The following is a 27,400-nucleotide window of genomic DNA, read 5'->3' on the forward strand; positions in this document are numbered from 1 at the left end:
AACCAGCAGCACCCTAATAGCACAGGTTCCGTTTGGAGATGAAATGAGACAGTTGTAGTCATCAAACAGTTACCAAAAGGAGGGTTACTTTTTGGTAATATAGCAAGGAAATATAAGAATAAAACGGAATTTGGTTTTTATAGAAGGGGCACCACCTCCATCAGACTCCATTTGGAAACTTGCCAGGTTAGCAAAAGGGCAGGATATAATGATTAGCATTGTCTCCAGATACCCACCAAGTAAGAAAGGCCCAGGTGGATGGAACTTTTTATTTCCTGGGGTGACCAGAAAGCTTGGGCAAGAGAAGTAGGACTCTAGGGACAATTAGGTTTGATAACAGCTTCATCAACTTTTAGAGAAAACTCTTTTTGTGGGAGGAATGGGAACCCTGATTGCCATTGGTCCTATCACACCCATGATCATACAACTAATGAAATATCTGAGTCAGGATGCTTACTGAGGTGTGCTGGGACCAGCTCTTACTAGCTCTTGTTAAATTGTTAGTGTGAGTATTTACAGCTCAGAAATTGGCAAATGCTACAAATCAAGGCTTGATTTAGTGTTCTATTGATTGTCTGGACCTAAGAAAGGGCTGTAGAAAATGTCAATAATGCAGATTAAATTTAAAACTCAGTCTTGCACTTTTATTTTTCCAGATGGGGGTTAAAAATTGACCAGTGTACCACTGATTGCGTCCCAGATCTTTTTGTCTTCAAAGTCTAATGCTCTATCTACTATGCCTTATTGCCTCTAAAACTGTCCTAAAACTGTCTTTTCCCCAGTTGTTAGAGACCTTATAGAAGTTTTCATTCCTGATTAGAAGTAGGCTTTGGATAATGTGGATGTCAGCATTTTAATAATTTCTTTATTCATAAGATTAATTCAAATATGGCCTCCTAGTATCTACTCTAAGATTGTTAGGAGAACAGCATTCTCAATCCCATTTTACAGATAGGAAACTGAAAACCAGAGACCTAAGAGACTTGTATCAGAGTCATGGCTATAACATGGATGTGTTTCTTTTTGCTTTGAAGACTTCAAATGAAGTCTTCCTTGATCATTCTGGTGTTCTGGATCATGCTGCCCAGTTTGGATATGTCAGGATCACTCTTTCATACAATCCAGTGCAAAGGAGAGCATGAAAAAAAATATAATGCATGTGTCTTCATACATATGTACATATGTGTGAACATGAAGCACACCTCACAGCTCAGGAACTAACTGCAGTGAATTCTTCATGATACATGAATATCCATGTCATGCATTAGTCAAGTATTTTCTTTGCTCTCTATCTCCCTCTGGCCAACTCTCTCATTTTTTCCTTTTTCTTTTCTGATTAGCAATTTTCCAAGACAGTAGGAAGGGGAAGCAAAAGGCTATGAAACTCAGATTGGGCAGTTTGGATAAAAGCTCAGGTAAAAGGTTTGACAGGGAATGAGGTGGAAACTAATAGCTCAGATGAGACGTCTAGTTCATCAGGAGATTGCAGCTTTCTGCATCACCCTTATCCTCCATTACTGTAGGTGGTTGTAAGGTAGCTGCGGCTGATCACCCTAACCCCTCCAGTTCTCTGATGCTCCCTTTTTTTTGGAGGGGGGCTAAATTAGTGGGATCCTCTTCAAGGACATCTGATTAAGCAGGGCAAAAGCCTAGACATTGTGAACATCTTCAATGACTTTGCTTGTGTTGTTGTTTTTTTTTTCCAGTTTGCAGTGATGACCTCACTCACAAATTCAAAGGCTTCACAGTAATGAATGAAACAGAAAGATACGAGGCTCTCAGGCACTGTCGTTATGTAGATGAAGTCATCAGAGATGCTCCATGGACACTCACACCAGAGTTCCTAGAAAAACACAAGGTATTTCTCATTCATCCCTATCCTCTCCGTGGGAAGCTATAGAGCCCGGTAGCTGGCAGGTCAAGTTAATGCTAAAAGACCTTGCATCCCTGGAAGTTGCTTATACACACAAGAGATTTCTTTAACAGGGAGAAAAGGGGGGACATTTGTTTGGTCTTCAGAAAATTATATTGTTTACATCCCCCTACCAGCCTTATGTGAGAAGCTGTGCTCTGCCTTTGTGTGCATTTTTAAAAAATAAGGCTAAGCTCCATTTGAGTGATCTGTCTATTTTTAAACTGGCTCCACAGAAAAGAATGGGAAGCAAGCACTGAATGTGTGTAATAGCAGGAAAATCAAACAATTTTCTAGTGAGGAGGAAAGAAAAGGGGAAACTACAAAATGGTTCTCTCCAGTCAATCCTGAGTATTTCTTTAGCACAATTATAGGTTCAGCAGATGCTCAGCAAGATGGGGGATACAGAAGTAAAAGATGTAGTCCTTGGCCTCAAGGAGCTTATTGTCTTCCTAGCTAGACAAAATTGACACAAAACAAAAGTGAGCAGTACAAGTCAGTGTGTAAGCAACTGGTGTGCTCATTTTGCTGGTACAGTTTAGAGAAGACAGAGATCAAGTGAGCATTCAGTACTCAAGGAAAATCACATGGGGGGCAGCTAGGTGGCACAGTGGATAGAGCACTGGCCCTGGATTCAGGAGTACCTGAGTTCAAATCCGGCCTCAGACACTTAACACTTACTAGCTGTGTGACCCTGGGCAAGTCACTTAACCCCAATTACCTCACTAAAAAAAAAAAAAAAGAAAATCACATGGAAGAGATTGGACTGGTCCTAAATATTGAACATGAGTAAAAATTGAGTAGGGAGCCAGAAGAAAGTGGGGCATGGAAAACAACATGTGCAAAGGAAGATATAGCCGTGACATGTTCAATTTCATTCAATTTAAATGGTTAAAGCTTTAATGTGTGAAAGCCACTCACTGCTCTAGCTGCCTTGGGCTTGATGGTCCAGTAGAGTGATAAGTCAGGCATTGAGACAGGCACTGAGATTTCAATGGCCACAGGTAACTCCCAGGTGAGGAAACCCCCTCTACCAGTGTAGGGCAGTACATTTTCTGCAACTATAGTCTTAGAGAGTTACCCAGAACACTGAAAGGTTGAGTGATTCACCCGGTCACAATGGCAATAGGAGTTGGAAGCAGGATGTGAACCCAGATCTTCCTGGCTTTAAATCTGGCCCTCAATCCACTAAGTCATGTTACTTCTAAGTATGCAGGTTACTAGAACATGAAGGACAATGCTATAGTAAGGATGCAAAACACATTCTCTTGTTTTGACACCTTTGGTGGGGTAGGAGGAGTGGAGAATTTAGGAAACCTTCATGAATGAGGTAGAATTTGATATGGACCACAAAGGAAGAGTAGGCTTTTGACAGATCACAGAAAGAAAACAAACAAAATCCTAAATCTTGAGTGTGGTGTCACGGATAGAATACTTAGAAGCCCTGGGTTCAAATTCTGTGCTCTAATTTATTAACTCAGTGACCATGGGCGAATCTTATAATTTCTCTGAGCCTCAGTTTCCTCACCTGTAAATTGGAGATGATACTTTGCCTACCTCACAGAGATGTTGTGAAGTTAAAGTGTGATTATGTATTTAAAGTGTTTTATAAAATAAAAAGCCCCATGTAACTATCAGTTATTATAAGTTGGGAAAGGAATGGAAAAAATGGGATAAGTAAATTGAATTAGATGTTTTCTAATGTCCTTTCTAATGTCCAGACTAAGATCTTAGGGTCTATGCCCCCTCCCTTCCAATCTTGTCTTCTCCTTTTTTTGGGGGGGGGAGCAATGAGGGTCACACAGCTAGTAAGTGTCAAGCATCTGAGGCCATATTTGAACTCAGGTCCTTCTGAATCCAGGGCCGGTGCTTTACCCACTGCGCCACCTAGCTGCCCAGGGGATAAGTAAATTGGAACCAGATTTTTGAGGGCCTTGAAAGTCAGGCATAAAGTTGTCAATGGTTTTTGTTTGTTTTAACAAGGAATGACATGAAGAAAGCCTTGGTTTTAGGCATATTCCTAACATCAGCAAACAGCATAGATTACAGGGAGAACAAGAAGTAAGGAAAGTCAATTTGGAGGCCACTGTAGTCATTCAGGCATGACGGGAAGAGGGTCTGGACTGGAGTGCCAGTGACTGGAAAGGAAAAATAGACAAGAAAGATATTTTGAAGTAGAATGAGCAGGAATCAGTGACTGACTAAATGAGGGAGATGAAGGAGAGAGATGAGTCCAATTTGACTTCAAGATTTTGAGCCTGAGCATATGGAAGAATAATTGTGTCACTGATAGAGAACATAGCAAGAGGAGGTACAGGGAAATGAGTTCAGTTTTTGACACATTGAATTAGAACTGACAGGGAGGTGGCACCTAATGGGAGAAGTCAGGAATCATAAGACTCCGGTCTATTATTTTCACCTACTTCTCCCTGCACCAACCAGATGTGTAACAAGGCCCGTGTCACCTAATCTCTCTAAGCCTCAGCTTCCTCTTTTCTAAAATGGGCATAATACCTACAGGCCAGGGTCTCTGTGAGGGGCAAATGAGAAAACAGATGTGAAAGTGATTTATAAAGTATGATGTGGTCCAGACATATGAAACATGACTATTATTAGCTGTGAGGCTGAAAAGGGGACAGAAGTGGAGAGAGAGAGACTTGGGAGCTCACAGTTTAGTCAGTCAATAATTGATAAATACTTAATTAAGCACCTACTAAGCACCAGGCACTATGCTAAGTGTTGGAGATATGAAAAAAGATAAATGACAGTCCTTGTTCTCAAGGACCTCACAGTCTAATGGGGGAGGAAACATGTAAAAAACCAGTGTACAAACAAACTATGTAGACAGGATTAATAGAAAATAATCAAGAGAGTGAAGGCACTAGTATTAAAGCAGATCAGAAAAAGCTTCCTGTAGAAGTTTGGATTTTAGCTGGGACTTGAAGGAAATCAAGAGAAGCCAGGAAGTTAGATGAGGACAGAAAGTATTCTGGGATGGGGGACAGAAATTATTATGTCATCCAGGAAAATGGATGGATTATCTGAGGGAGAGAATGAAGGACCAAGAACAGAACCCTTGGCCATGAACACAATTATAATGTGGGAGGAGAAAGAAGAGCCAGCAGAGAATATAAACTCAACTTCTTTAGTCTAGGTCCCACCAATGTTGATGGAAATAGAGAGGACAAAATGTCTTTGATAAGAAGATTCTGACCACAAATATGAATTTCAAATTCAGGTGCCTAATGCCAAATTCAGGAAGTCCCTAACTCCTCTCTTCCCAAGCCTTCAGGTACTACTTCCCCCACCCTCCAACTCAGCAGTGATATTTCCCTTTCTCTTTCCCGGACAGATTGATTTTGTGGCCCATGATGACATTCCATATTCCTCTGCTGGTTCTGATGATGTTTACAAGCACATAAAGGAAGCAGGTGAGGATTCTCGTCTGTTCCAATTCATACCACTTTGTCACAACAGTTAAGGTCTTGTTTCCACAAGGTGCCAGTCATATTTGCACATACAAAGGCTACAAGTGAAAACTGAACATTCATGGGTAGGCTTATTTATATAAAAATGACCAGATAAAAATCACTTAGAGCAATGGTCACCTAAGAGGAGGCTGCTCATGACTTAAATAGTGGGTCACATCGCGCTCCTTCCTGAAATAGTCAATCATGAACTTGTCTCTAATACAATAATACCACCCCTTTCTCCCATTATGGCTCAACACTTCTTCAGTCACTTCGACCCAGCCCCACTGCTGGATTCCTATGTCTGTGCCTGAGAGTTAGCCCATTACGGCAGTTATAGTCACCACCCAGGCACCTGCAACAGCTGTGGGAGCAAAAAGCCCTCCCCTGGCAAATCCATATCCTGTCCCCCAGATCAATTTGTGGCTTTAGCAGGTACTGAGTTCTGTGCTCTGATATAGAGGCTGCTGAGGAAGAGCTGCCTCTTCTCTATCCTCCTATCCTCAGTTTTTAGTGGACAGTGAGTTTATTCAGGATGAGCAGGCATGAATAAGATACTATCTGTATCACTGATCTCATTATATTATCTCCGCCCCCCCATCTCCCCTTTTTCCAAATTTCCCTATTCTTTTTGAGAGTAATACCATCCTCCATGTCACTCAAGTTCATAGTCTCTGTGTCGTCTTCAATTCCTCATTTCCCCTCACCCCACCTAGCTAATCAGTTGTCAAATCTGGTCCTTTTTAGCAAATCAAATGATCAAATGAAATAATATTTGTAAAGTGCTTAGCACAGTGCCTGGCACATAGTAGTCACTATATATAAATGCTTATTCCCTTTTCTTTCCCTCCACTTCTCTTACCTCCACAATATCACTCATATTTCTCCCTTCTCTCCACTTACATACATACCTAGGGCAGCTAGGTGGTGTAGTGGATAGAGCACTGCCCCTGAAGTTGGGAGGACTTGAGTTCAAATGTCACCTCAGACACTTACTAGCTATGTGACCCTAAGCTAGTCACTTAACCCTAATTGCCTTAAACATCAGAGGCTATTTCCAGTTGTCCTGATATATATCTTGCCTCTGGATCCAGAAGGCTCTGGAGGAGAGAGTGGGACTGGACACCTTTGCAGACCTCTCCCTCATTTAAATCTAATTGTGGATGCATTGGAGAGGGGAGAGACTTTAGGTAGCGAAACCAATTGAGACACTATTTCAGTATTCACTGAGAGGTGGTGTCTGAACTAGGGAAGTGGCTGTGTGAATGGAGAGAAGGAAACGTAGACATGAGAGGTATTGTGGAAATAGGAAGGACCAGATTTGGCAACTGATTAGATAAGTAGGTGGGGAGAGAGAATGAGAAGTCAAGGATAACATGGAAGGTGTGGGGTGGAGTAGGAAGGTAATCTTATGGGAGAATGGTGGAGAAACTCTAGATAGTTAAGAATGAAGCCTGGAGAGGAATGAAAGGAAGCCATGCTTGGCCTGGGCACTTTTCCTTTAAATGCAGGTTCTGGGAGGTCATAGAATGAACTTCCAGGGTGGATACCTTAGTAGCATGGTAAAGAAAGTCCAAAGAAACAGGAAAGGACACTGGAGAGGACTGAAATGATTGGAGTCCACAGTGAGGATGAAGATTATGTTTAGGAAGAGATATTGTTTAGGAGGGAGAAATGGAAGGATAGAAAGTTAAACTCTGAGAAGGACATTTCAGAGTTCTGAATCTTGAAGGTTAAACAGTAATGGGTGATGGTGAGGTCAAAGGTACAGTCATTCCTGGGAGTGACAGAGGTGAAGTGAAATTCCTGAGCTTGGGAGTGGAAGAAGATGATGAACTAGAAGGTCAAAATATTTGATCTTGGGGTTGAAAGACACTCTTCTGATCTGAATTTGTCTTTTACTTCACAATTGCTAGTAATACTAGGTGGGCATAATGGCTACATTGCTTCTGGCCTCTATGATTTTGGAACTTTTTCAAATGAGACAATATTTGTCAAAAGTACTTAGTATAATACCTGGCACATAACAGGTGCTATATAAATATTTATTCCCTTCCTTTCCCCTTTTTGGCTAATGCCTTTCTGAGTCCCCTGGCTCCAGAGACCAATGGCCTATGCCGTGGTAGACACTTATTTCCCACTCATGGAAAGTTCTCTCTTTAACCATGTTCAGACGTAACAATTCTCCTTCTTCCTGTAGCAGTCTGTTCTGTCTTGCAGAGATAGAGACTCCGAATAAATCATTTTATGCTTTTGGAAAAGATTCATTTCTTACCCATGAGGTAAAAGACATACACACTAATTATTTGGGAAAGACCCATCTTATTATAGCATGTCTTTCAATCATGTGATGATAATATCCTCAAGAACTGCAAAGGGAAGCAATAAATGCCTGCTAATGGCAAAGTCCTGTTGATACTAGATACAATACTCTCTTGCTGAAGCTGAAAAGTGATGGCCTGGAAGAACAGGTATGATAAATTAATTTAAAGCTAGGAGAGTCTCTAAGAGATCATCAGTTTCAGAAACATAAATTTATAGATCTAGAGCTCGTAGGAACCTCAGAGTCCTTATAATCCAATCCTTTCATTTTATAGATTAATAAACTGAGGACAGGGAGGTAAATGACTTGCCCAAGGTCACACAGATAATAAACATCAAAGGCTGAGTTTCTCTTTCCCTTGTACCTTGCTGCTTCCACAAAAGGGATGGATTTTTTTTTCAATGCAACAATTCCTCTGAATTGTCCTATGGGTCTTTCAATGTTGAATGGTAGCAATATGTTTTGCTTCTGTGGAGATCATGTTTTCTTTTAATGTTATTGCTTTTTGCTTTTTCTAAATCTTTCTTCACATTTGTGTATTTGCATTCCCATTCATTTATCTTCTTATTGTTTCTTTGCTGAAACTTGTCTCCATAGATTCAAATTCTTCTGTTCTGCCAATTATTTCTAAGTGCAGGTCACACATTCTTCTATTATACTTTTTTTCCTCTTTTGAACCTTTTCTTCCTCTATTAAATCATTAAGGAATCTCTTGAGATGGTTGCATGCTCCTTTGGGAATCCACAAGGTTCCTTGCCTCATCGGGTGCTGTTTAATTTTCCTTCATCTTGCAATATTTACTTGTAGATGTCTAAACATACTTAAATGAAGCATGAACCATATTCCCTTTGGTTATTAATATCTTCTCTGCTTGTGTTCAAAGTAATTAATTGAATTTTCTTCTTCCTGAGATCTTTGCTAATTTCAGTCTTTTCCCTTTTACTCTGCTACTGTTCCTTTTCTGACTCTTTCCCTTTGATGGTGGTTTTCTTGTGACTGGACTTCAAAGCCATTTCAACCTCCTTTCATATTGTACAATTCACATTTCAGTGGCTTAAGTTTTTGCTCCAAGTGACTTCTAGGGTGACAGAACTGAGGGCTGTGCTCTTTCCCTCGGGCATAGTGGAGTACCACACAGCGACACATGCTTTGCCCCAGTTTTCTCTGTTCCTCAGTTCTCTGCACAACAATCAAAGAGCAAAAATAACCAACAAGAGCAGCTCTTTTTCTGAATCTTGTGAAAATCAGCCTCTGCTGCACATGCTTCACCAACACTTCATTTAACTGCATTGATTTCAATCATTCATATTATGGTGCTTCAGAAAATCAACTATGTATTACAATAGTTATTGCTAGAATAGTTTTCCAAACTCCAGATTGTATTAAGTTCATTTGCCTTAAATGGGTTAATGGAAGATAATTGAAATTGTGATATTATTGCTTAGTGGTATGCTGGAACACTGGCCCATGAGAACAGACTTAAATTTCCAGTGTGAGCATTTGTATCTCAGAAATCAGCAACTTAGGACTTGGTTTATTATTTTGGTGATTGTCTAGACTTAAGAAAGTGATAGAGAAAATGTTAATAATGAAGATTAAATTTAAAAGTGTGTCCTTTTTCGGAGTGCTAGTTGTTAAACATTTATCATTAACATTTAGCCTATATCCAATTGAAAATAATCTCATAATAAGATCTTTAAAATAAGGAAATTAAATTAGATGATTTCTAAGTTTCCTTTCAGTTGTAAGACATTATGACTCTAAGTGAGATTATTTATAGGGTCACCTGACCATTCTGTCCCTGAGCAAAAGGCCTTCTGGCAGTGATTGCATTTCCCATCTCTACTCTTATTCTCTATTTCTTGTAAATTAGGGGTCTCGGACCACAAGGAAGTATGTTTGGAAAAGCTTTGGGGAAGAGACTGAAACAGGAGTTTTAGATTAATAAAATAAGGGAAAGGGAATTGTTGGTGGTTGGTGTTTTTTTAAAAAAATCCTACTATATTATTTAAAATTAACTCATACAGGGGCATCTAGGTGGCGCAGTGGATAGAGCACCGGCCCTGGAGTCAGGAGTACCTGGGTTCAAATCTGGCCTCAGACACTTAACACTTACTAACTGTGTGACTCTGGGCAAGTCACTTAACCCCAATTTCCTCACTAAAAAATTAAATTAAACTAAATGAACTCATACATATACATGCACAGTGGAAATAACACTGAACTTGGAGTCAGGAGAGACCTTCATTCAAATCCTTGCTTTCATCCTTACTATTACATGAACTTAGAAAAGTCACTTAATTTCTATGAGCCCCAAATTCCTCACCTGTAAAGTGTGGATAATACTTGTAATAACTATCTCATGAGGTTGTTCTGTGGAAACTTTTAAAGCATGAAAACACTACATAAATATGAATGAACATTATTATTAATATTAAGTACCAATCAATCAACAAAAATTTATTAAGTATCTGGTATATACTAGGCACTATTCTAGGCACTTGGGATACAAAGACAAAAATTAAATAGTATTTGTCCTCAAGGAACTTACCTTCTATGGGGAGAGACAGTATGGGCACACATAAATAAAAGAATAGTGTCAGGGATTGATCTGTAATGTTGTTGATATAGGAAATTTCCACTTGAGGAATTTCCCTCTAATAATGCAGGTCAGTACCTTAACCCTGTTTGCCTCAGTTTTCTTATCTGTAAAATGAGCTGAAGAAGGAAATGGCAAACCACTCCAGTATCTTTGCCAAGAAAACCCCAAAGAGAGTCACGAAGAGTCAGACATAACTGAAACAACTGAACAACCACAATATATATAAACACACACATGTGTATACATATATATACATACATATGCATATACAATATACATATATACATAGAACATATACTATATATCTATATATGCTATATCTATATATCCATAGCATATATATGTTATATCCATATCTATATCTCTATATATGTAAATATCTAAATAGTAGGTGATACTATTTTCAGAGGAGATACTCACAGTTGGGGGATCAGAAAAGTTCTCATGTAGAAGATCGTGTTTGAATTGACCTTTTGGAAAAAAAAAACCTAGGCAGAGGGAAATAGGTTGTTCAAAGACTCAGAGATAGGAGGGGAAATGTTGAGTGAGGAATAGCAAGGAGACCTGTTTGTCTGACCCTTATAGTAATCGAAGGGGCGTAATGTATAATAAGCTCAGAAAAGTCATTGGAGTCAGGTTCTGAAAGGTTTTAAATAAATATATGTTTGATTCTAAAGGTACTAGGAGGCCACTGGTATTCAGAGAGCAGGGGAGTGACATAGAGTTGTGCTTTAGAAATATCACTTTGGCACCTTTGGAGAAGATTAATTGGAGAAGAGAGATTTATGGCAGGGAGACCAATTAGGAGGTTATTGTAATAGTGTAGATAAGAGGTGACGAGGGCTTGAATTAGGATGATGGCTATTTGAGTGGAGAGAAATGAATGGATGCAAAAAATGTTGTGGAGATAGAAATGAGAAAAATTAAACAAGTGGTTGGATATTTGTGATGGAGAAGGTTGAGTAAAGGATAACTGCAAGGTTGTCAATATGGGAAGCTGGAAGGATAGTGATGCCCAAAACAGAAACAGAGAGGAATAGAAGAATTATGGGTTTGGTGGGGCAGGGGGTAGCAGGGGGGGAGATGATAATTGATTGAATCTGATCTAAATATCTTGAGTTTGAGATGCTTACATGGCATTCCTTTTGAAATATCCAATAAGCAGTTAGTGATAAGAGGTGTGTGTGTGTGTGTGTGTGTGTGTGTGTGTGTGAGAGAGAGAGAGAGAGAGAGAGAGAGAGAGAAGGAAGGAGAGAGGGAGAATAGATTTAAATATAGAGAACTATGAGTCAGCTGTATAGAGATAATAATTGAATCCCTGAGAATTGATCAGGATGTGGAGAAAGAATAGAGAGAAGAGAAGATGACCCAGGACACATCACTGGGGTACAATACATTTAGGAGGTAGGATTTAGATGAAGATTCAGCAAAGGATATTGGGAAGGAACAGTCAGACTGGTTGAAGATAAACCAAGAGAGAGCAGGGTCACAAAAATGGAAGGGAGCATCCAAAAAGGGTGCTTAACAATGTCACAAACTATAGACAAGTCAAGAGAAGGCTGAAAATTGAAAGTAGTAGCAGTAGTAATAGTAGTACTTATATGTAAATAAACCCTTATCTATGTAAGACGTAGATATTAAATATCTACGTCTTACATAAAGATTATGGAATGGGTTTCTGTGGCTATTCAGTCTGTTAAACAGAAAATTACCACAAAGCAATGTGGTAATAACAAGTATCACTTATTTGTATTATTTAGAAAACATATACAAATATCAATTATTTATTTATTACACAAACAACAATTATTAATTTTCTTTTAAAAATAATTGTATTATGGGGGCAGCTAGGTGGCGCAGTGGATAGAGCACTGGCCCTGGAGTCAGGAGTACCTGAGTTCAAATCCGGCCTCAGACACTTAACACTTACTAGCTGTGTGACCCTGGGCAAGTCACTTAACCTCAATTGCCTCACTAAAAAAACCCAAAAAAACAAAAAACCAAAAAAACCAGGGGTCATGGGGTGGCTAGGTGGCACAGTGGATGAAGCACCGGCCCTGGATTCAGCAGTACCTGAGTTCAAATCCGGCCTCAGACACTTGACACTTACTAGCTGTGTGAACCTGGGCAAGTCACTTAACCCCCATTGTCCCGCTAAAAAACAAAAAAACCAAAAACAAAATAATTGTATTATGAACTTTACAGTTATTACAAACAGGGGAATATCTTCATGCAAAGGGTAGAACAAAAGGATATGAAACCATAAATCTACCATGCAAAACTTGTTTTATTTTTGTAAACATCTTTTAATAGAGTAGTGCCAACATCGCTTTTGTCTGTGTCCCCTTCTGAACTTTCTTTAGATCTCTTCTATGTAGTTTTATTAGGTGTTTCATTAATATTCTTTTTCCTTTTCTTGCCTTGCTATCACTTCTCTTTTCCCTGCTTCTCCCAAAACACTGCTTCATCTTCTAATGATTATTCATTTCCATGTCCCAGAGGGGAGCTCCTCTTCCTTCCTGTGTTTCCAGGACAAATTATATATTCCCTAAACAAGCTGTAACTTCCCCTTTTCTTGTGTCCATCCTTACCTGCTGATGACAAGTTTGTTCTGTCACTTACTCAACTTCTTTCTAGTTCTTATTCCTCAGCTATGCTCTTGGGCTGGCACTTTAAAAAGTGGATATACACAGGTGGTCTGGTTCCCTGGAAAGAGGCCTATGTCCTCATCATTTGCATGAAGGAACTGGCATTGGATGGAGACACAGAAGGGGACTGGAGAAGAATGTCCGAGTGAAGAGAGGCCTTACTAAGGGAGAGGAGACCAGAAACTTCAGAAAGCTATTCCTGAGCTGGAGGAGACTGGAGGCTCCAGAAAGATCCTACTGAGGGGGAGCAAAGAGACGGAACCATTTCTAGACAAAGATGTGGAAGGAGAGAAGGAGCTGCTACCAGGCAGTGGCATGAAGGGGAAAGATTGATATCACAGGGATCTACGACATGGAGGAAACAATCAGAAGCCATCTCTGTGTTATGAATCAGGTGTACTGGGTAGAACTTGAGGTTAGGTGGGACTCACCAGAGAGAGAAATGGATTGTTTTGCATCCTGGCAAATCTGAATTCTTTTCTAATGTGAAGAGGGCTGAGTGTAAGACTACACTGGTACCTGCAGAGGTAGAGTCCTACATGGGAAAGAAAGGGCATTGTAAACAATAATTTATGGGACCAGGTATAAGTCCTCTGTGCTCTTTGTTGTATTAAGTGAACCCCATCCTGTATTCAATTTAGTTACATGATTATTGAGGCCTTTTTTGGGGGGGGCATGAACCATTTCTAATGTTCTAGGGGAAACCCTAGACCATTGAATCATTATTATTGTGGCGCCTTCATTATTTAACCAAAGTTCTTGTTGACTATAATTTTATTTTATTTTATTAATTAATTAATTATTTTTGTGAGGCAATTGGGGTCAAGTGACTTGCCCAGGGTCACACAGCTAGCACATGTCAAGGGTGTGAGGCTGGATTTGATCTTAGGTCATCCTGAATCCAGGTCTGGTGCTCTATCTACTGCGCCACGTAGCTGCCCCTTGACTATAATTTTAAACATTGTTTCTATGAGATATAGTGCATTCTGCATTTCAAGTAACTGATTTGAAAATGAGCATCAGGTCATAATTCACTTACACATTGGGGACTACTTATATAATAAAATATATTTTTCACTAAAACCAAACATTGATCTCGTCATTGTGAATGTCATCCAACTGTACAACCCACACATGCCTTGTGTGTCATTCTTATTGTATCTTCCTATAAATTCCTCATAAAGGATCCATTTGACTTCCTCTTAGTCTTTTTTCCATGGAGTGGACATTGGTGGAATGTCTATGAGTCATCCCTAATTCTCAGCATAAATGCATAAAACCTGAGCCTTGTGTGCCTAGATGTGCCAGCGTACCTTGGGGTGAGCATTACCACTGACCCTTCCTCCGAGTGGAAAGAATGATGGTTTGTTAGGAAGTCAAGCAATTCCCTCTCTAAGGTTAGCCTCACTTTCTCTCAGGACCTACTGAAGCCATATGATCCCTAGGGATAATGGATGATGCTTGCCCAGGATGTGCATGCTAGATCATCATCCAGTTCTCACCCCTTAACTGGGACTGCATCCTAAGGATCTCTCCTGGGTCATTCTCTTCTCTCTATCTGTCCTCATGACCTCATCCTCTCTCAGGGTTCAATTATCATCTCTATGCAAATGACTCCTGGAAACACATATCCAGCCCCAGTCTCTCTCTCGAGCTCTAGTCCTCTATCACTAACTGCCTATTGGACATTGTGAATTGGATGTCCTCTAGGCATTTCAAACTCAACATGTCCAAAACTGGGCCCACATTTTCTCCCAAAACACCTCCTTTTAACAAATTTCCCTATTTCTGTCATGGGTACCACCATTTGTCCATTTAGATTGTAAATGGCACTAATACAATATCCCTCCTAAAGGTAAGGAGAAGGACTCCTGGCAATTCTTGCACCAAGGTGTGCCCCGGGTAATCTGGATACACTCTGTGTACATCCACAATACTCATTCAATCATTGGCCTCCATCATCATACATCACACATCCTTAAGATGGTATCCTTTATGCAGCTTCTCCTGCATGGTACTTCATTGGTAATATGTTGCAGCCTAATTACACTCATCACGAATCTCTTATATTTTGAGTAATCCACAACTTTAATTCTATAGAGATGGTATATCACATCATTTGAAGTCTTATAGTATTGCCTGCATACTAAAGTTAAAAAACAAAAAACAGGGGCAGCTAGATGGCGTAGTGGATAGAGCACCGGCCCTAGAGTCAGGAGTACCTGAGTTCAAATCCGGCCTCAGACACTTAACACTTACTAGCTGTGTGACCCTGGGCAAGTCACTTAACCCCAATTGCCTCACTGGAAAAAAAACAAGAAACAAAAAACAAAAAACAGACAGGCCTTTGTGTAAGGTAGAAGATTAGAATCACTAAAATGAAAGTACCATTTCCCAAAGGCAATTCAGCCCACTGTCCTCTTTCTGTTTAATTCTAGGCCCAGTCTCTTTCCCAGATGTACAAGGTGTTCCAAAAATTTGAGTGTAGTTTTAATCTTCAATGAAAAGCTTTAATAATTTAAAACTTCTCTAAGACTTTTTGGAACACCCTGTTTATATTCCAGGGACTGGTTCGATTGACTGCCCATTCAACATTTCATAATGTGAACAATAAACATGTTTCATACACTTGGTTTTTTCTTGGCTAAAGAGACTTTGAGAAGAGAATGTTGTGTACAACGACAGCAATATTGTTTGATGAAGAAGTGTGAATGACTTTTCTCAGCAATACAATGATAAAAGACAATCCCCAAAGTACTAATGATGGAGTATACTATCCACCTCCAAAGAAAAAACTGATATTGATTGAACACAGACTGAAGCATACTATTTTTCATTTTTTCTTTTATTCAAGTTTTCTTATACAACATGACTAATGTGGTAATGTTTTACATAATTGCACATATATAACCTATATCTGCTTACTACCTCAGGGTGGTATATCAAATCTCAGTTAGGAGGCTCTTCAGTGTTCCAGGAATTGATACAATCAATACAACACCATCCATGTACATGAGCAACTGGAGGACCTTAATACTTAAAATAAATCCATCTTCCATTTGAAGCCAGTATTGGACATCCACCATGACAGTGCCAAGCACCTTTGGAGAGCTTAACTTTTGCTATTTTATGCCTTGTGATGATAATAATAACTAGATGGTTATTGAACAAAGGTATTTCAATTATTATATCTTTTGGAAAATCTTTCATGATTTTGCTATTTGCATAGGAGATATCTTGTTGGAGAAGAGCCTGTAAGGTTTGGCTCTACCACATCAAATGTCTGTCTTATAGTCAACAAATAAAGCTAATAAAATCTCATATTTTCTGCGCCATTACATGAAGGCTGTCTCACACATATTCCCCGCTACAACAGCATGATAAACCCTATAATTTTTTGTTTGTTTGTTTTTGTTTTTTGTTTTTAAGTGAGGCAATTGAGGTTAAGTGACTTGCCCAGGGTCACACAGCTAGTAAGTGTTAAGTGTCTGAGGCCGGATTTGAACTCAGGTCCTCCTGACTCCAGGGCCGGTGCTCTATCCACTGTGCCACCTAGCTGCCCCAACCCTATAATTTATTAAAAATTAGAATTCTCAATTAACAAAGACTTCTATAAAACCCATTGTCTTTATGGTTGCATTGCTATTACATGGTAAAAATGATATTTTCTCCCTTTGGGGGAAATGTACTTAAATCTCCAGTTGGCTTGGATGGGTCTCCTCTTTTATTTTATTAATTCTGAGAAGTCCAATAATACCATTTAATGAGAGAAATACTAGCTAGTGCCTACTATGCAGCAGGCACTGTGCTAAGTGCTTTACAAATATTATTTCATTTGATCCTTACAGCAACCCTGAGAGGAAGGTGCTATTATTATCCCCATTTTACAGTCAAAGAAACTGAGGCAGACAGGTTAAGTAACTTGCCTAGGGTTACACAGCTAGTAAATGTCTAAGGTGAGATTTGAACACAGGTCTTGCTGACTACAAGCTCAGCACTCTATCCACTGTGCCACCTAGCTGCCTCTCTGCTATTTCCATTTTAAAGAGTCAAGCAATATATTATTTATCCCAGGAATATGGGATAATTTGGATTATATGATCACATGTGAGTCTTCCTAGATCTAAGTATTTCTATTAGATAAAAACCAACTACAGACATTTTTTGCTCTACTCTGCCCTACTGATGGGCACCACACAATTGTTTACCTGAATGACGAGTCTCTGTTGAGATCAGCCAGGGGAGAAGCTGTTGGAGAGCATAATAGACAATTTGTGAGGGAAGAGTCAGAAGCATCTCAGGTAGTCACATTTGGCTTTTGCACGCTGATAATGGCTTAATTCAAAAGCCTAAAATCACTCCAAATGGAGCAAAAGACACTGAAATGTGGATTAATGTACTTGGCTCTGCTCGTCACAGTACCATGTCAGAATCTCATCGCAAAGCTTGCTAAAAAGAGGTAGCTTAAATTAAATAGACTGGAAGGTCCAGATTACTCATCATCATTCTATTATACCCTACTACCATCGAAAGTTTCCCTTCATTAACATGCGCTTTGCTGCTTCCTAAAATAACTACCTAGACCAAAGCATGATAAGAAAGGTTCTGGGATCGTGCTCATTACAGAATATTTTTAGCACAGCAATAATTAGGATTCGGAAAAAAAGATATCACCAGCGTATTCTCTGCTTCTTTCATAGTCCTGCCTCTCATCCAGACAAAGCAAATCTTTTCTCGTGCCCCAGATTTGCAGCAGCAGTAGCAGTAGACAACTTAGAGGGTTTTTTGTTGTTTTGTTTTTGCTATTTAGACCTTGACTTCCCAACTTCATAGAAAGGGAGAACTCTTGTCTTTAGGATCCAAGAGACCTGATGAGATCTCCTGCTAGCTCGATTTAGCTTATGGCAGAAGAGAGATGGAAATCTTTCTTTCCTGCTGTGCCAAGAAAGGTGGGGCATTAGGGGCAGGTTAGCTCATGGACCACTGGTAGAAGTTGCTCCCATCGATATGTCGCTAGAAGACTTTTTCATACATTGTATAAATATGACCTATATCAGATTGTTTTCTGTCCTGGGGAGGGAGAGAGAAAAATTGGGAACTCAAAATCATATAAAAACAAATGTTGAAAACTATCTTTATATGTAACTAGAAAATAATAAAATACTTTTAAGATTAAAGCTTAAAATACATTTTTATACAAAAATAAGATGTGGGACTTTTGATCCTGGAGTTTTTGACCTCCTGCTTCTTTCAGGAGCTATCATCCCTGCCATATTCCCCCCTCCATAGCAGCGTCAAATTAAGTGATATCTCTACAGGTTTCTGGTATTTGATCAGGTACTTTGTCCCCCATTTATATTTTACATGTCTATTCATGTTGGGGGAGGCATCTTGATTGTCCATAATTCTTGACCATTAGCTTTCTTTTTATGGACGACTCTCTGTACCATGTATTTAATTAGTACACAGAAGCTTTTATCTGCTTTGTTCCCAGCATGGGAGAGTCCCCCTTTCTTCCAGGTGGCCCTCCACTCCTGGGGTCCCACCACATTGATGTTGAACTTAAGACATTCAATTAGCTTGGCCCACTGCCACTCAAACCTTTGAGCTCAAGAGATCCACCATCCTCAGCCTCTCCAGTAGCAAAGATTACAGGCATGCACCACCACACCCAACCAAACCACCAACAACTGACTAATAAATTTGGCAATGTTTTCCCCCATTGATGACTGTGTGCAAATATAGAGAATGTAACTTTTGGTAACTTTATAGAATGTCTATAAGAACTTCCTATTACTTTCTGTATTTTTCTGGATGTATTTGGTTTCATGGGCAATCAAATCTAAAGGCACCTATGGGTAGTATAACTGCAGTGCAAAATAAACTCTTTATATAAAGGGAAAGTAGTCTAGCACCCCACTGTTATGTCTCTTGATTTCAGACTCTGAGTGAATAGCACTAGATTCCCTCTCCCCATTTGGTAAAATGTAATGCTGAGCCTCTCTGGGGAATAGATAACAAAACCAACAAACAACTAGAGCTAAATGGCAAAAACTGAAGTGAATCTAATTTATTTCTTTTTTTTTTTCTACATTGACCAGGAATGTTTGTCCCAACTCAGAGAACAGAAGGCATCTCGACATCAGACATCATCACCAGAATTGTCCGTGACTATGATGTTTATGCCCGACGTAACCTCCAAAGAGGGTACACAGCCAAAGAGCTGAATGTTAGTTTTATAAATGTAAGTACATTTGCCTCTTCCCTCTTAGAACAAGCTTTGATAACAAATATCACTTCCTAGGAGAGACATTACCTGTTTCCTGCCTCTGCTCTATTTATAACTCCCATATTGACCGATTAAGGCAGAAAGTTTCCTTTAGATATCCCATTGGTGTGGGGCAAGAATTGACTTTTTCTTTAACAGCAGATATTTCTGAATTTAATGAGTCAGAATACTCTTCCTTGATTTTATTTTTTCAAGGTCAGTGAGTTGTTCATTAGACACTTCAGCTGTTTTTCCATAGTTTAGTTAAACAGTTGGTTCAATAGAATCTAAAGTCCTAGGCTTCTTTTGTGTTTCTGCTGTGTTGTTCCCATAGAACTGCCTCATAAACTAACTGTTCCCATAAAACACCAATTGTTCAAACAAGCTATAATAAGAGTAAAACAAGGTGTTAAAAAGCAAAAGATGCCAGCCTAGAATCCTACCAGAGGGACTGGAAGGACTGAATAGCTATATTTGCCTGGGTTTGGAGGAATATTAAAACAAGAAATCCACAACCAGTTTCAATATTTAAAAAAAAAATCTAAAGGTCAAATGTTTAGGGGGAGGGGGTATCTAGAAAACTACTATTCTTTGCAGTTATAATTATCTCATGGCATACATGATTGATCACTGGTCCTTTTCAAACATGAGTGATGGTTAATGGGGGTGGTATTGATCACTGCTTGCCTTCATGATACAATGACTGTACTCTCAGGGTAATCTGGAAAGGAAAGCCGGCTGTCCTGGAGATGCAGGCCTCCTCACAGCACTGCCTCTGATCATGTCACTGAAAAAAGATGTTGCCTGGATATGAGATTCTTCATTCTGTATTTGTTATATCCCAGTGTGCTTCCAGTGATAGAGTGGATAGAATCATACTACAGTCAGGAGGTCAGATACTAGCTGTGTACCTGGGAAAGTCATTTAAATTCTTTGTGCCTCACTTTCCTCAAATGTAAAATTAAGGAGTTGGACTCAATCTATCAACAAGCTCAGAAAAGTTATCACCAGAAGGCTAGCCACTAATGAGTAAATTTTTTTGGCCACAGCTACTCACAAAGATTATCTTCTAAGCAGGGGTCCATAACTTGGGGTCCACAGATGATGATGACCAAGGAGACTGCAAATAGATTTTGAGGATCCATGAACTTGGATGGGAAAAAAATCTTTATTTTCACTAACCTCTAACTGAAAGTTAGCATTTTCTTAAATTATGAACGAAAAAAAACAAACAAACATTATTCTAAGAAGGGGCCCACAGTCTTCACAGACTTCCAAAGGGCTCCATGACACACAAAAATGTTAAGGGGGAGTCAGGAGAGGGAGAACTCACAACAACACACACTTATTAAGCACTCACGATGTGCCAAGCACTGAACTCAGTGCTTAGGACACAAGCACAAAGAAGCAACAATACTCCTGCGGGGCTTATACTCTAATGAGGGAAATAATGAATAAATGTTTAAGTGAAAACACTATAATTACAAAGAGAATAAAACCAAATAGTTAAACACAAGGTAGTTAGGGAAGGAGCCAACAAGGTAGTTAGGGAAGGAGTAGTTGGGACAGTCAGCAAAACCTTCATGCAGAAGATGGCTGTTGAGTTGCACCTTAAAGGAAAAGAGACACTCTGTCAAGTGAAGGTTAAGAAATGCTGGGGGCAACCAGGTGGCACAGTGGATAAAGCACCAGCCCTGGATTCAGGAGTACCTGAGTTCAAATCCGGCCTCAGACACTTGACACTTAACTAGCTGTGTGACCCTGGGCAAGTCACTTAACCCCCATTGCCCCACAAAATAAAATAAAATAAAAGAAATAAAAGAAGAGATTGCCTTTCAGGAATATGGAATGGTGGGTGAAAAAGCAATGGAGAAAAGAGGTAAAGAGAGGAACAGAGAGCTGGATCTTGACTGCTTCCCAGAGAGCAAAAAGGCGATTGATGTCCACCTTGAGTGCGCTGGAAGGGCAGCTAGGTAGCTAAGTGCTGGGTTTGGAGTAAGGATGATTCCATGTCATGTTCTTGAATTCAAATCCAGCTTCAGATGCTTACTGCCTGTGTGGCCCTGGGCAAGTCACTTAACCCTTTCTTTATCTGTAAAATAAGCTGCAGAATGAAATGGCAAACCTCAGCAATATCTTTGCCAAGAAAACCTCAAATGGGGTCCTGAAGAGTTGGACATGACTGAAAAAGGACCAAACAACAACAATGGACATGATGGAAAGATAGGTTGTATAGGATTTTTTTTTGGGGGGGGGTTTGCTAGGCTGCGGGGGGTTAAGTGACTTGCCCGGGGTCACACAGCTAGTAAGTGTCTGAGACCGGATTTGAATTCAGGTACTCCTGAATCCAGGGCCAGCGCTTTATCCACTGCGCCACCTAGCTGCCCCGGTTATATAGGATTTTTAAAATTAAGCAGAGGATTTGATATTTCATCCTAGAGATAGTAGGGAACTACTGGAGTTGATTGAGTAAAGGGTGAGATGGTTACTTATTTGCTTAAGGGAAATCACTTTGGCAGCAGTGTGTAGGATGGACTTGAATGGTGATAAACTTGAGGAAGGGATGCCAATTAGAAGGCTGCTGCAGTTATTTAGATTTAAGGCCTGAACTACGGTGGTGTCTGTTTGACAGGAGGGGAGAGACATTGTGATGGTAGAAATGAGAAGCTCTGGAAACTGATTAAGTAGTAGAGTGAAGGAGAGTGAGGAATTGAGGATCATTCCAAGGTTATGAAACTGGAAGATTAGGAGGATAGAGACTAGGAGATAAAATTGTCAGCACAGTGCAAAAATGGGAGGCATTTTTTTCTTTCATTTTATAATGTGAACTACATTTTCTTACTTGGCTAAACAGGGATTAAGGTCCCTTCCAGTTTTAGATCTAGGATCCTCTGATCCCAGGAAATGACCTTATAAAGAGTACTTTTATAAGGAGAATCTTGGAATAGCCAGAGTTCCAAGCTCTAGTATCTCACCAATGATCCAAATATTCCAAGTAGTATCTGACATAATCATTCACATTTCTATTATGGTCCTCATTTTATAGATAAGGAAACTGAAGTTCAGAGAAATTAAGTAACTTGTTCATGTCCACAAAGCTAATACATATTTGAAGCAGGATTTGAACCTAGCTCCATTGCCTCTAGATCTTCTCTCTTTCTTTCTTTTCTTTTTTCTTTTTTTTTGGTGAAACAATTGGGGTTAAGTGACTTGCCCAGGGTCACACAGCTAGTAAGTGTTAAGTGTCTGAGGCCTGAATTTGAACTCAGGTCCTCCTGACTCCAGAGCTGGTGCTCTATCCACTGCGCCACCTAGCTGCCCCTCTAGATCTTCTCAAAGACACAGACACACTGCCTCTAGTGGTTCTCCAAGTGAGGTACAGAGACCCCTGGGGATCCCTGAGACTTTGTCAGGCAGTTTTTGAAGTCAAAATTTCTTTTATAACAATACTAAGACATTATTTTTCTATTAAAATATTCTTCCCGTTTCCAATTTTATATATGTATGAGGCCAGATTTTCTTCATATACTTCAACTAAAGCAACACTGCAACAGATTGATCAAAGAAGCAGATACGAGAACCACCTATCTTTTTAAAATCCAAACATTAAAGAGATTTGCAAAAATATATAAAACAATGCCACTTTTTTTACTAAATTTTATTTTGGGAAATACAATTATTTTTCATAAAAATGTTACTTATGTCAACATGTAATGTATTTATTGTTATTTTTAAATGAATTAATAAATATTTAAATACTAATTTCTAATACGGTAAATAGTGATAGTCCACCTACACAAAAGTTCTTTGACATCTTCAATAAATTTTAAGACTGAAAATGGTTCCTAAGTCCAAGAAGTTTGAGAACCTTTTCTCTGATAATCTTTATATTACATCATGATTTCTCTGTATGCCATAATATGTTTCCAGCATGAAATAATAATAATTTCTCTGAGGTCATTGTAGCAGAAGCTGATATGCTTTCTTTTCTTTCTTTTTTTTTTTTTAAGTGAGGCAATTGGGGTTAAGTGACTTGCCCAGGGTCACTCAGCTAGTAAGTGTTAAGTGTCTGAGGCCAGATTTGAACTCAGGTACTCCTGACTCCAGGGTGGGTGCTCTATCCACTGCGCCACCTAGCTGCCCCTGATATGCTTTCAATAGAAACAGCATAGTGTAATACATAGAGGGCCAGCCTCGGTATCAGACAGATATGAGTTCAGGTTTTATCTCTGACACATACTGTGTGACCGCTAAACAAGTCAGCCTCACAGTGCCTCAAACAAATCTCTAAAACTCATAAAGTTAAGACTTGCTGAGCTACACAATGAAATCATAGTTTCACACCAAAATAAATACATAACCAAATGAATACAATCAGTAACAAAGGATATACAATCTGCTCATTAGATAGCCATGGTTGGGGAAATGTCTTCAATATGTCTCTGCTCATGATAATGAGTAAGCCAGTGCTTTAGAGTTCTCTCTTATGGAGTAATATTTACAAAAAGAAGATAGAAATCAACTCTTTCTTCTTGTCACATATTTCAATAGACCGGCAATCTTCAGTGTTTTTTCCCCACACACTATTTTACCAGGCTCATAGAAAATCAACACATGGTCAAATTGAGTCAAGCCAATGAGCATTTATTAAGTCTCTACTGTGTGCTAGGCTCTGTGCTAAGCACTGGGGAGACAAAGAAATTTTTTTTGAAACCCCAAAACAAGCCCCCCCCCCCCAAAAAAAAGCAGTCCCTGCTTTCAAGGAGATCAAAGTATAATGGGGAAGACAACATACAAAGAACTATGCACCAACGTGTGATAAACAAGATAAATTGGAGATAATCTCGGAGGGAAGGCACTAAGATTAAGGAAGACTGAAAAAGGATTCTTGCAAAAAGTGGGACTTTGGCTAAGACTTAAAGGAAGACAGGGAAGCCAGGAGGTGAGGAAAAGGGGGGAGAGACTTGCAGGTGTGAAAATGGTTGGAGCTGGGAAATGGACTGTTTTTTACAAGGAATAGCCAGGAGGCCAGTTTCACAGGATCACATAGTTATGTGGAGAGGAAAAAGGCATCTGAAGACAGAAAGGGGAGGGAGGGAACCTGGTTATAAAGGGCCTTAAGAGCCAAACGGGATTTTATATTTGATCTCGTAGGTACTTAGGAAGACACTAGAGTTTATTTATTTATTTTATTTTTATTTATTTTATTTATAGTTTTCGGCTCCAATCACTATCCCTCCTTCCCTCCCTTCCCGAGGCAGCAAACAATCTAATATGGGTTATATATGTATGATCATGCAAAACATCTCCATATTTGTCACTTTTTACAAGCAAATTGAATCATAAAAAAAATGTAAAAATGTGAAAAATAGCATGCTTCAGTCTGTTCCATCAATATCAGTTCTTTCTTTGGAGGTGGATGGTATGCTTCATCAATAGTCCTTTGGGATTGTCTTAGATCATTGTATCACTGATATAGAGTTTATTAAATGAGGAGTGTGTGTGTGTGTGTGTGTGTGTGTGTGTGTGCATGTGATATGATCAAACTTGCATTTTAAGATCAATTTGACAGCTGAGTGCATATTTTTTTGGGGGGGGCGGGGCAATGGGGGTTAAGTGACTTGCCCAGGGTCACACAGCTAGTAAGTGTCAAGTGTCTGAGGCCGGATTTGAACTCAGGTACTCCTGAATCCAGGGCCTGTGCTTTATCCACTGCACCACCTAGCTGCCCCTGAGTGCATCTTTTTAAGGTTAGGAAGAGGTGAGAGTTAAAATACAATGTCCACATACTGTATACATGCACTAAAGACCTACTCCAAAACCTCACCACAGCGTGGAAGTATTTCTGGATTCCTTAAATGCTACCCTGGTGAAGTACAAGTTCCTTACCAAGCTAGAGAGACACCAAGCATGGGCCTGGTGATGTTCGTTTTCTGTCATCTCAAGGTTTGCCATGCTAAGTTCAGAAAGGTTCATTAACAGGAGACTGGCCAACACAGGATGCAATTTTTTTTTTTTTTTGGCCACAGCAACTCTCAAAAAAGAAAAAAAAAAGATTACCTTCTAAGTTATAGAAATAATTCTTTTTTGGGGGGGGGTTGGGGTTTTTTTTGATGAGGCAGTTGGGGTTAAGTGACTTCCTTAGGGTCACACAGCTAGTAATTGTCAAGTGTCTGAGGCCGGATTTGAACTCAGGTCCTCCTGAATCCAGGGCCAGTGCTCTATCCAGTGTGCCACCTAGCTGCCCCTAGAAATAATTCTTAACCTTTTTTTGTGTGTGTTATAGACTCTTTTGGCAGTCGGGTAAAATCTTTAGGTGGGCCCCTTCTCAGAATAATGTTTTAAAAACATAAAATAAAATACCTAGCATTATGAAAGAAGCCAATTATGTTGAGACACAGTTGTCAAGGTATTTTTTAAAAAACAAGTCCATGGCCCCCCAAGTTACAACTTTTTTTTTTTTTTGGTGAGGTAATTGGGGTTAAGTGACTTGCCCAGGGTCACACAGCTAGTAAGTATCAAGTGTCAGAGGCTGGATTTGAACTCAGGTCCCCCTGACTCCAGGGCCAGTGCTTTATCCACTGCGCCACCTACCTGTCCCGCCAAGAACTTCTTTTATAGAGGGAATCAAGAGAGGAAGGACCCACATCTATAAAATAATCATGAACCTTGATGTATAAGTAACAGTGATAGTAATAATTCACATTTTTCTAGTGCTCTAAGGCTTTCAAAACACATTCCTCATGACAACTCTGTGAAGCAGGTAGCACCAGTATTATTGTGTCTATTTTCTAGATGGGGAAACTGAGGTTTAGTGAGGTTAAGTGACATCCATTTGGCATAAACTGGTAAAAGTTAGATCTGGGATTTGTCTCTGTATAGTCCCAATACACCCAGGATTGAATGCATATTGGATTAATTGGATAAATCTCTATACTTTTCACCAGGAGAAGAAGTACCGTTTCCAGAACCAAGTAGATAAAATGAAGGAAAAAGTCAAGAATGTAGAAGAAAAATCAAAGGAGTTTGTTTATAAGGTGGAAGAAAAGAGCCATGATTTAATTCAGAAGTGGGAAGAGAAATCTCGAGAGTTTATTGGCAACTTTCTAGAACTCTTTGGACCAGATGGAGCTTGGGTAAGTAATCTCTCCACTGAGGCCATGAGTGAAACTTCTACTCCGCCATATACCTAGTGTGGTAGGAGCAACATCTGCCATATAGGCTAGGTCAGTTTTTCTTTTTCCTTAAAAGCTTCCTTAAAAAGAAGCTATCCCTGAGACTTGGTTGGTTCAGGGCACTAGGGTTGCACCCACTGATTCATCTTTCCAGTTGCTTGGAGCATAAAAGTTCAGCACAGGAAGAGTTAGCGCCTTCAAATTCAGCAGCTATCCCACTGCCATGCAAATCACCACATCCAACATACTTTGCTGACCATACACATTTCTATATGGAGACAAGGTGAGGTAGAAGAGGTTCATTTACCTGAACCAGTGCTGTACACTTGCTGAGTATGCTTTCTGAACTATGGTTTAATAAGTCTCCTTTTATTTACAGTTGTCCTATTAAGGACATTATTTCATCCTAATCAGTGACTTGAAGCACCAAAGTAGGCCAATCCAGGCCAGACCTACAACACATAACCTCTGTATTGGAAATCAGGTGGTTGATTTCATCTTTGCATCATATATTTCCCTGAGAATGGTACCCCAAGGGCTTCTCTCTCTAGGGGAGGAACTTGCAGGACATATATTCCATTGATTTCATGAGAAGGGTGATGGCACAGTTTTTCAGAAAAAGCCTATGCATACCATGGGAGGATTGAATTGGGGAAACAAAAAGGTTTAAGGGTTTGTTAAGGCTAAAATTCTAGCTAGTCTGTCTAAAACATCTAATGAGTGGTTGCCAATAAATTATAAGCATTAGCAAGAGTTAGACTTTTAAGCATTTATTAAGAAGAATAAGAATTTGATAAAGAGAGAGAGAAAGGCCTAGATTCCTCTATCTATTAAAGGGAGAGAGCATTCCTAGCTCCGCTCTCCGCCAGAGTCCACAGGAAAGAGAGAGAGTCAGAGCGCCAGCCTCCCCCTTCTCCCTCCCACAAGCAAACGTCACTTCCTGACACCAAAGAAAAGATGCATGGTCTTGCCATGGTGGAGCTTTTCTACAGTAAATCTCCA

General features: G+C 39.6%; 1 protein-coding gene across 4 annotated transcripts in view; it reads left to right on the forward strand.

Moving 5' to 3' along the window:
* PCYT1B (phosphate cytidylyltransferase 1B, choline) overlaps positions 1–27,400 on the forward strand; it is a 126,820-nt gene that overhangs the window by 80,889 nt on the left and 18,531 nt on the right. For all 4 annotated transcript variants that reach the window (XM_043996176.1, XM_043996175.1, XM_043996174.1 and 1 more), the window contains 4 exons: positions 1,707–1,858; positions 5,265–5,343; positions 19,057–19,199; positions 26,171–26,359. In XM_043996176.1, coding sequence (XP_043852111.1) covers positions 1,707–1,858; positions 5,265–5,343; positions 19,057–19,199; positions 26,171–26,359 — 563 coding nt within the window. The remainder of the gene's footprint in view (positions 1–1,706; positions 1,859–5,264; positions 5,344–19,056; positions 19,200–26,170; positions 26,360–27,400) is intronic.

This window comes from Dromiciops gliroides, chromosome 3, assembly GCF_019393635.1.
Source record: "Dromiciops gliroides isolate mDroGli1 chromosome 3, mDroGli1.pri, whole genome shotgun sequence".
Taxonomy (NCBI): Eukaryota; Metazoa; Chordata; class Mammalia; order Microbiotheria; family Microbiotheriidae; genus Dromiciops; species Dromiciops gliroides.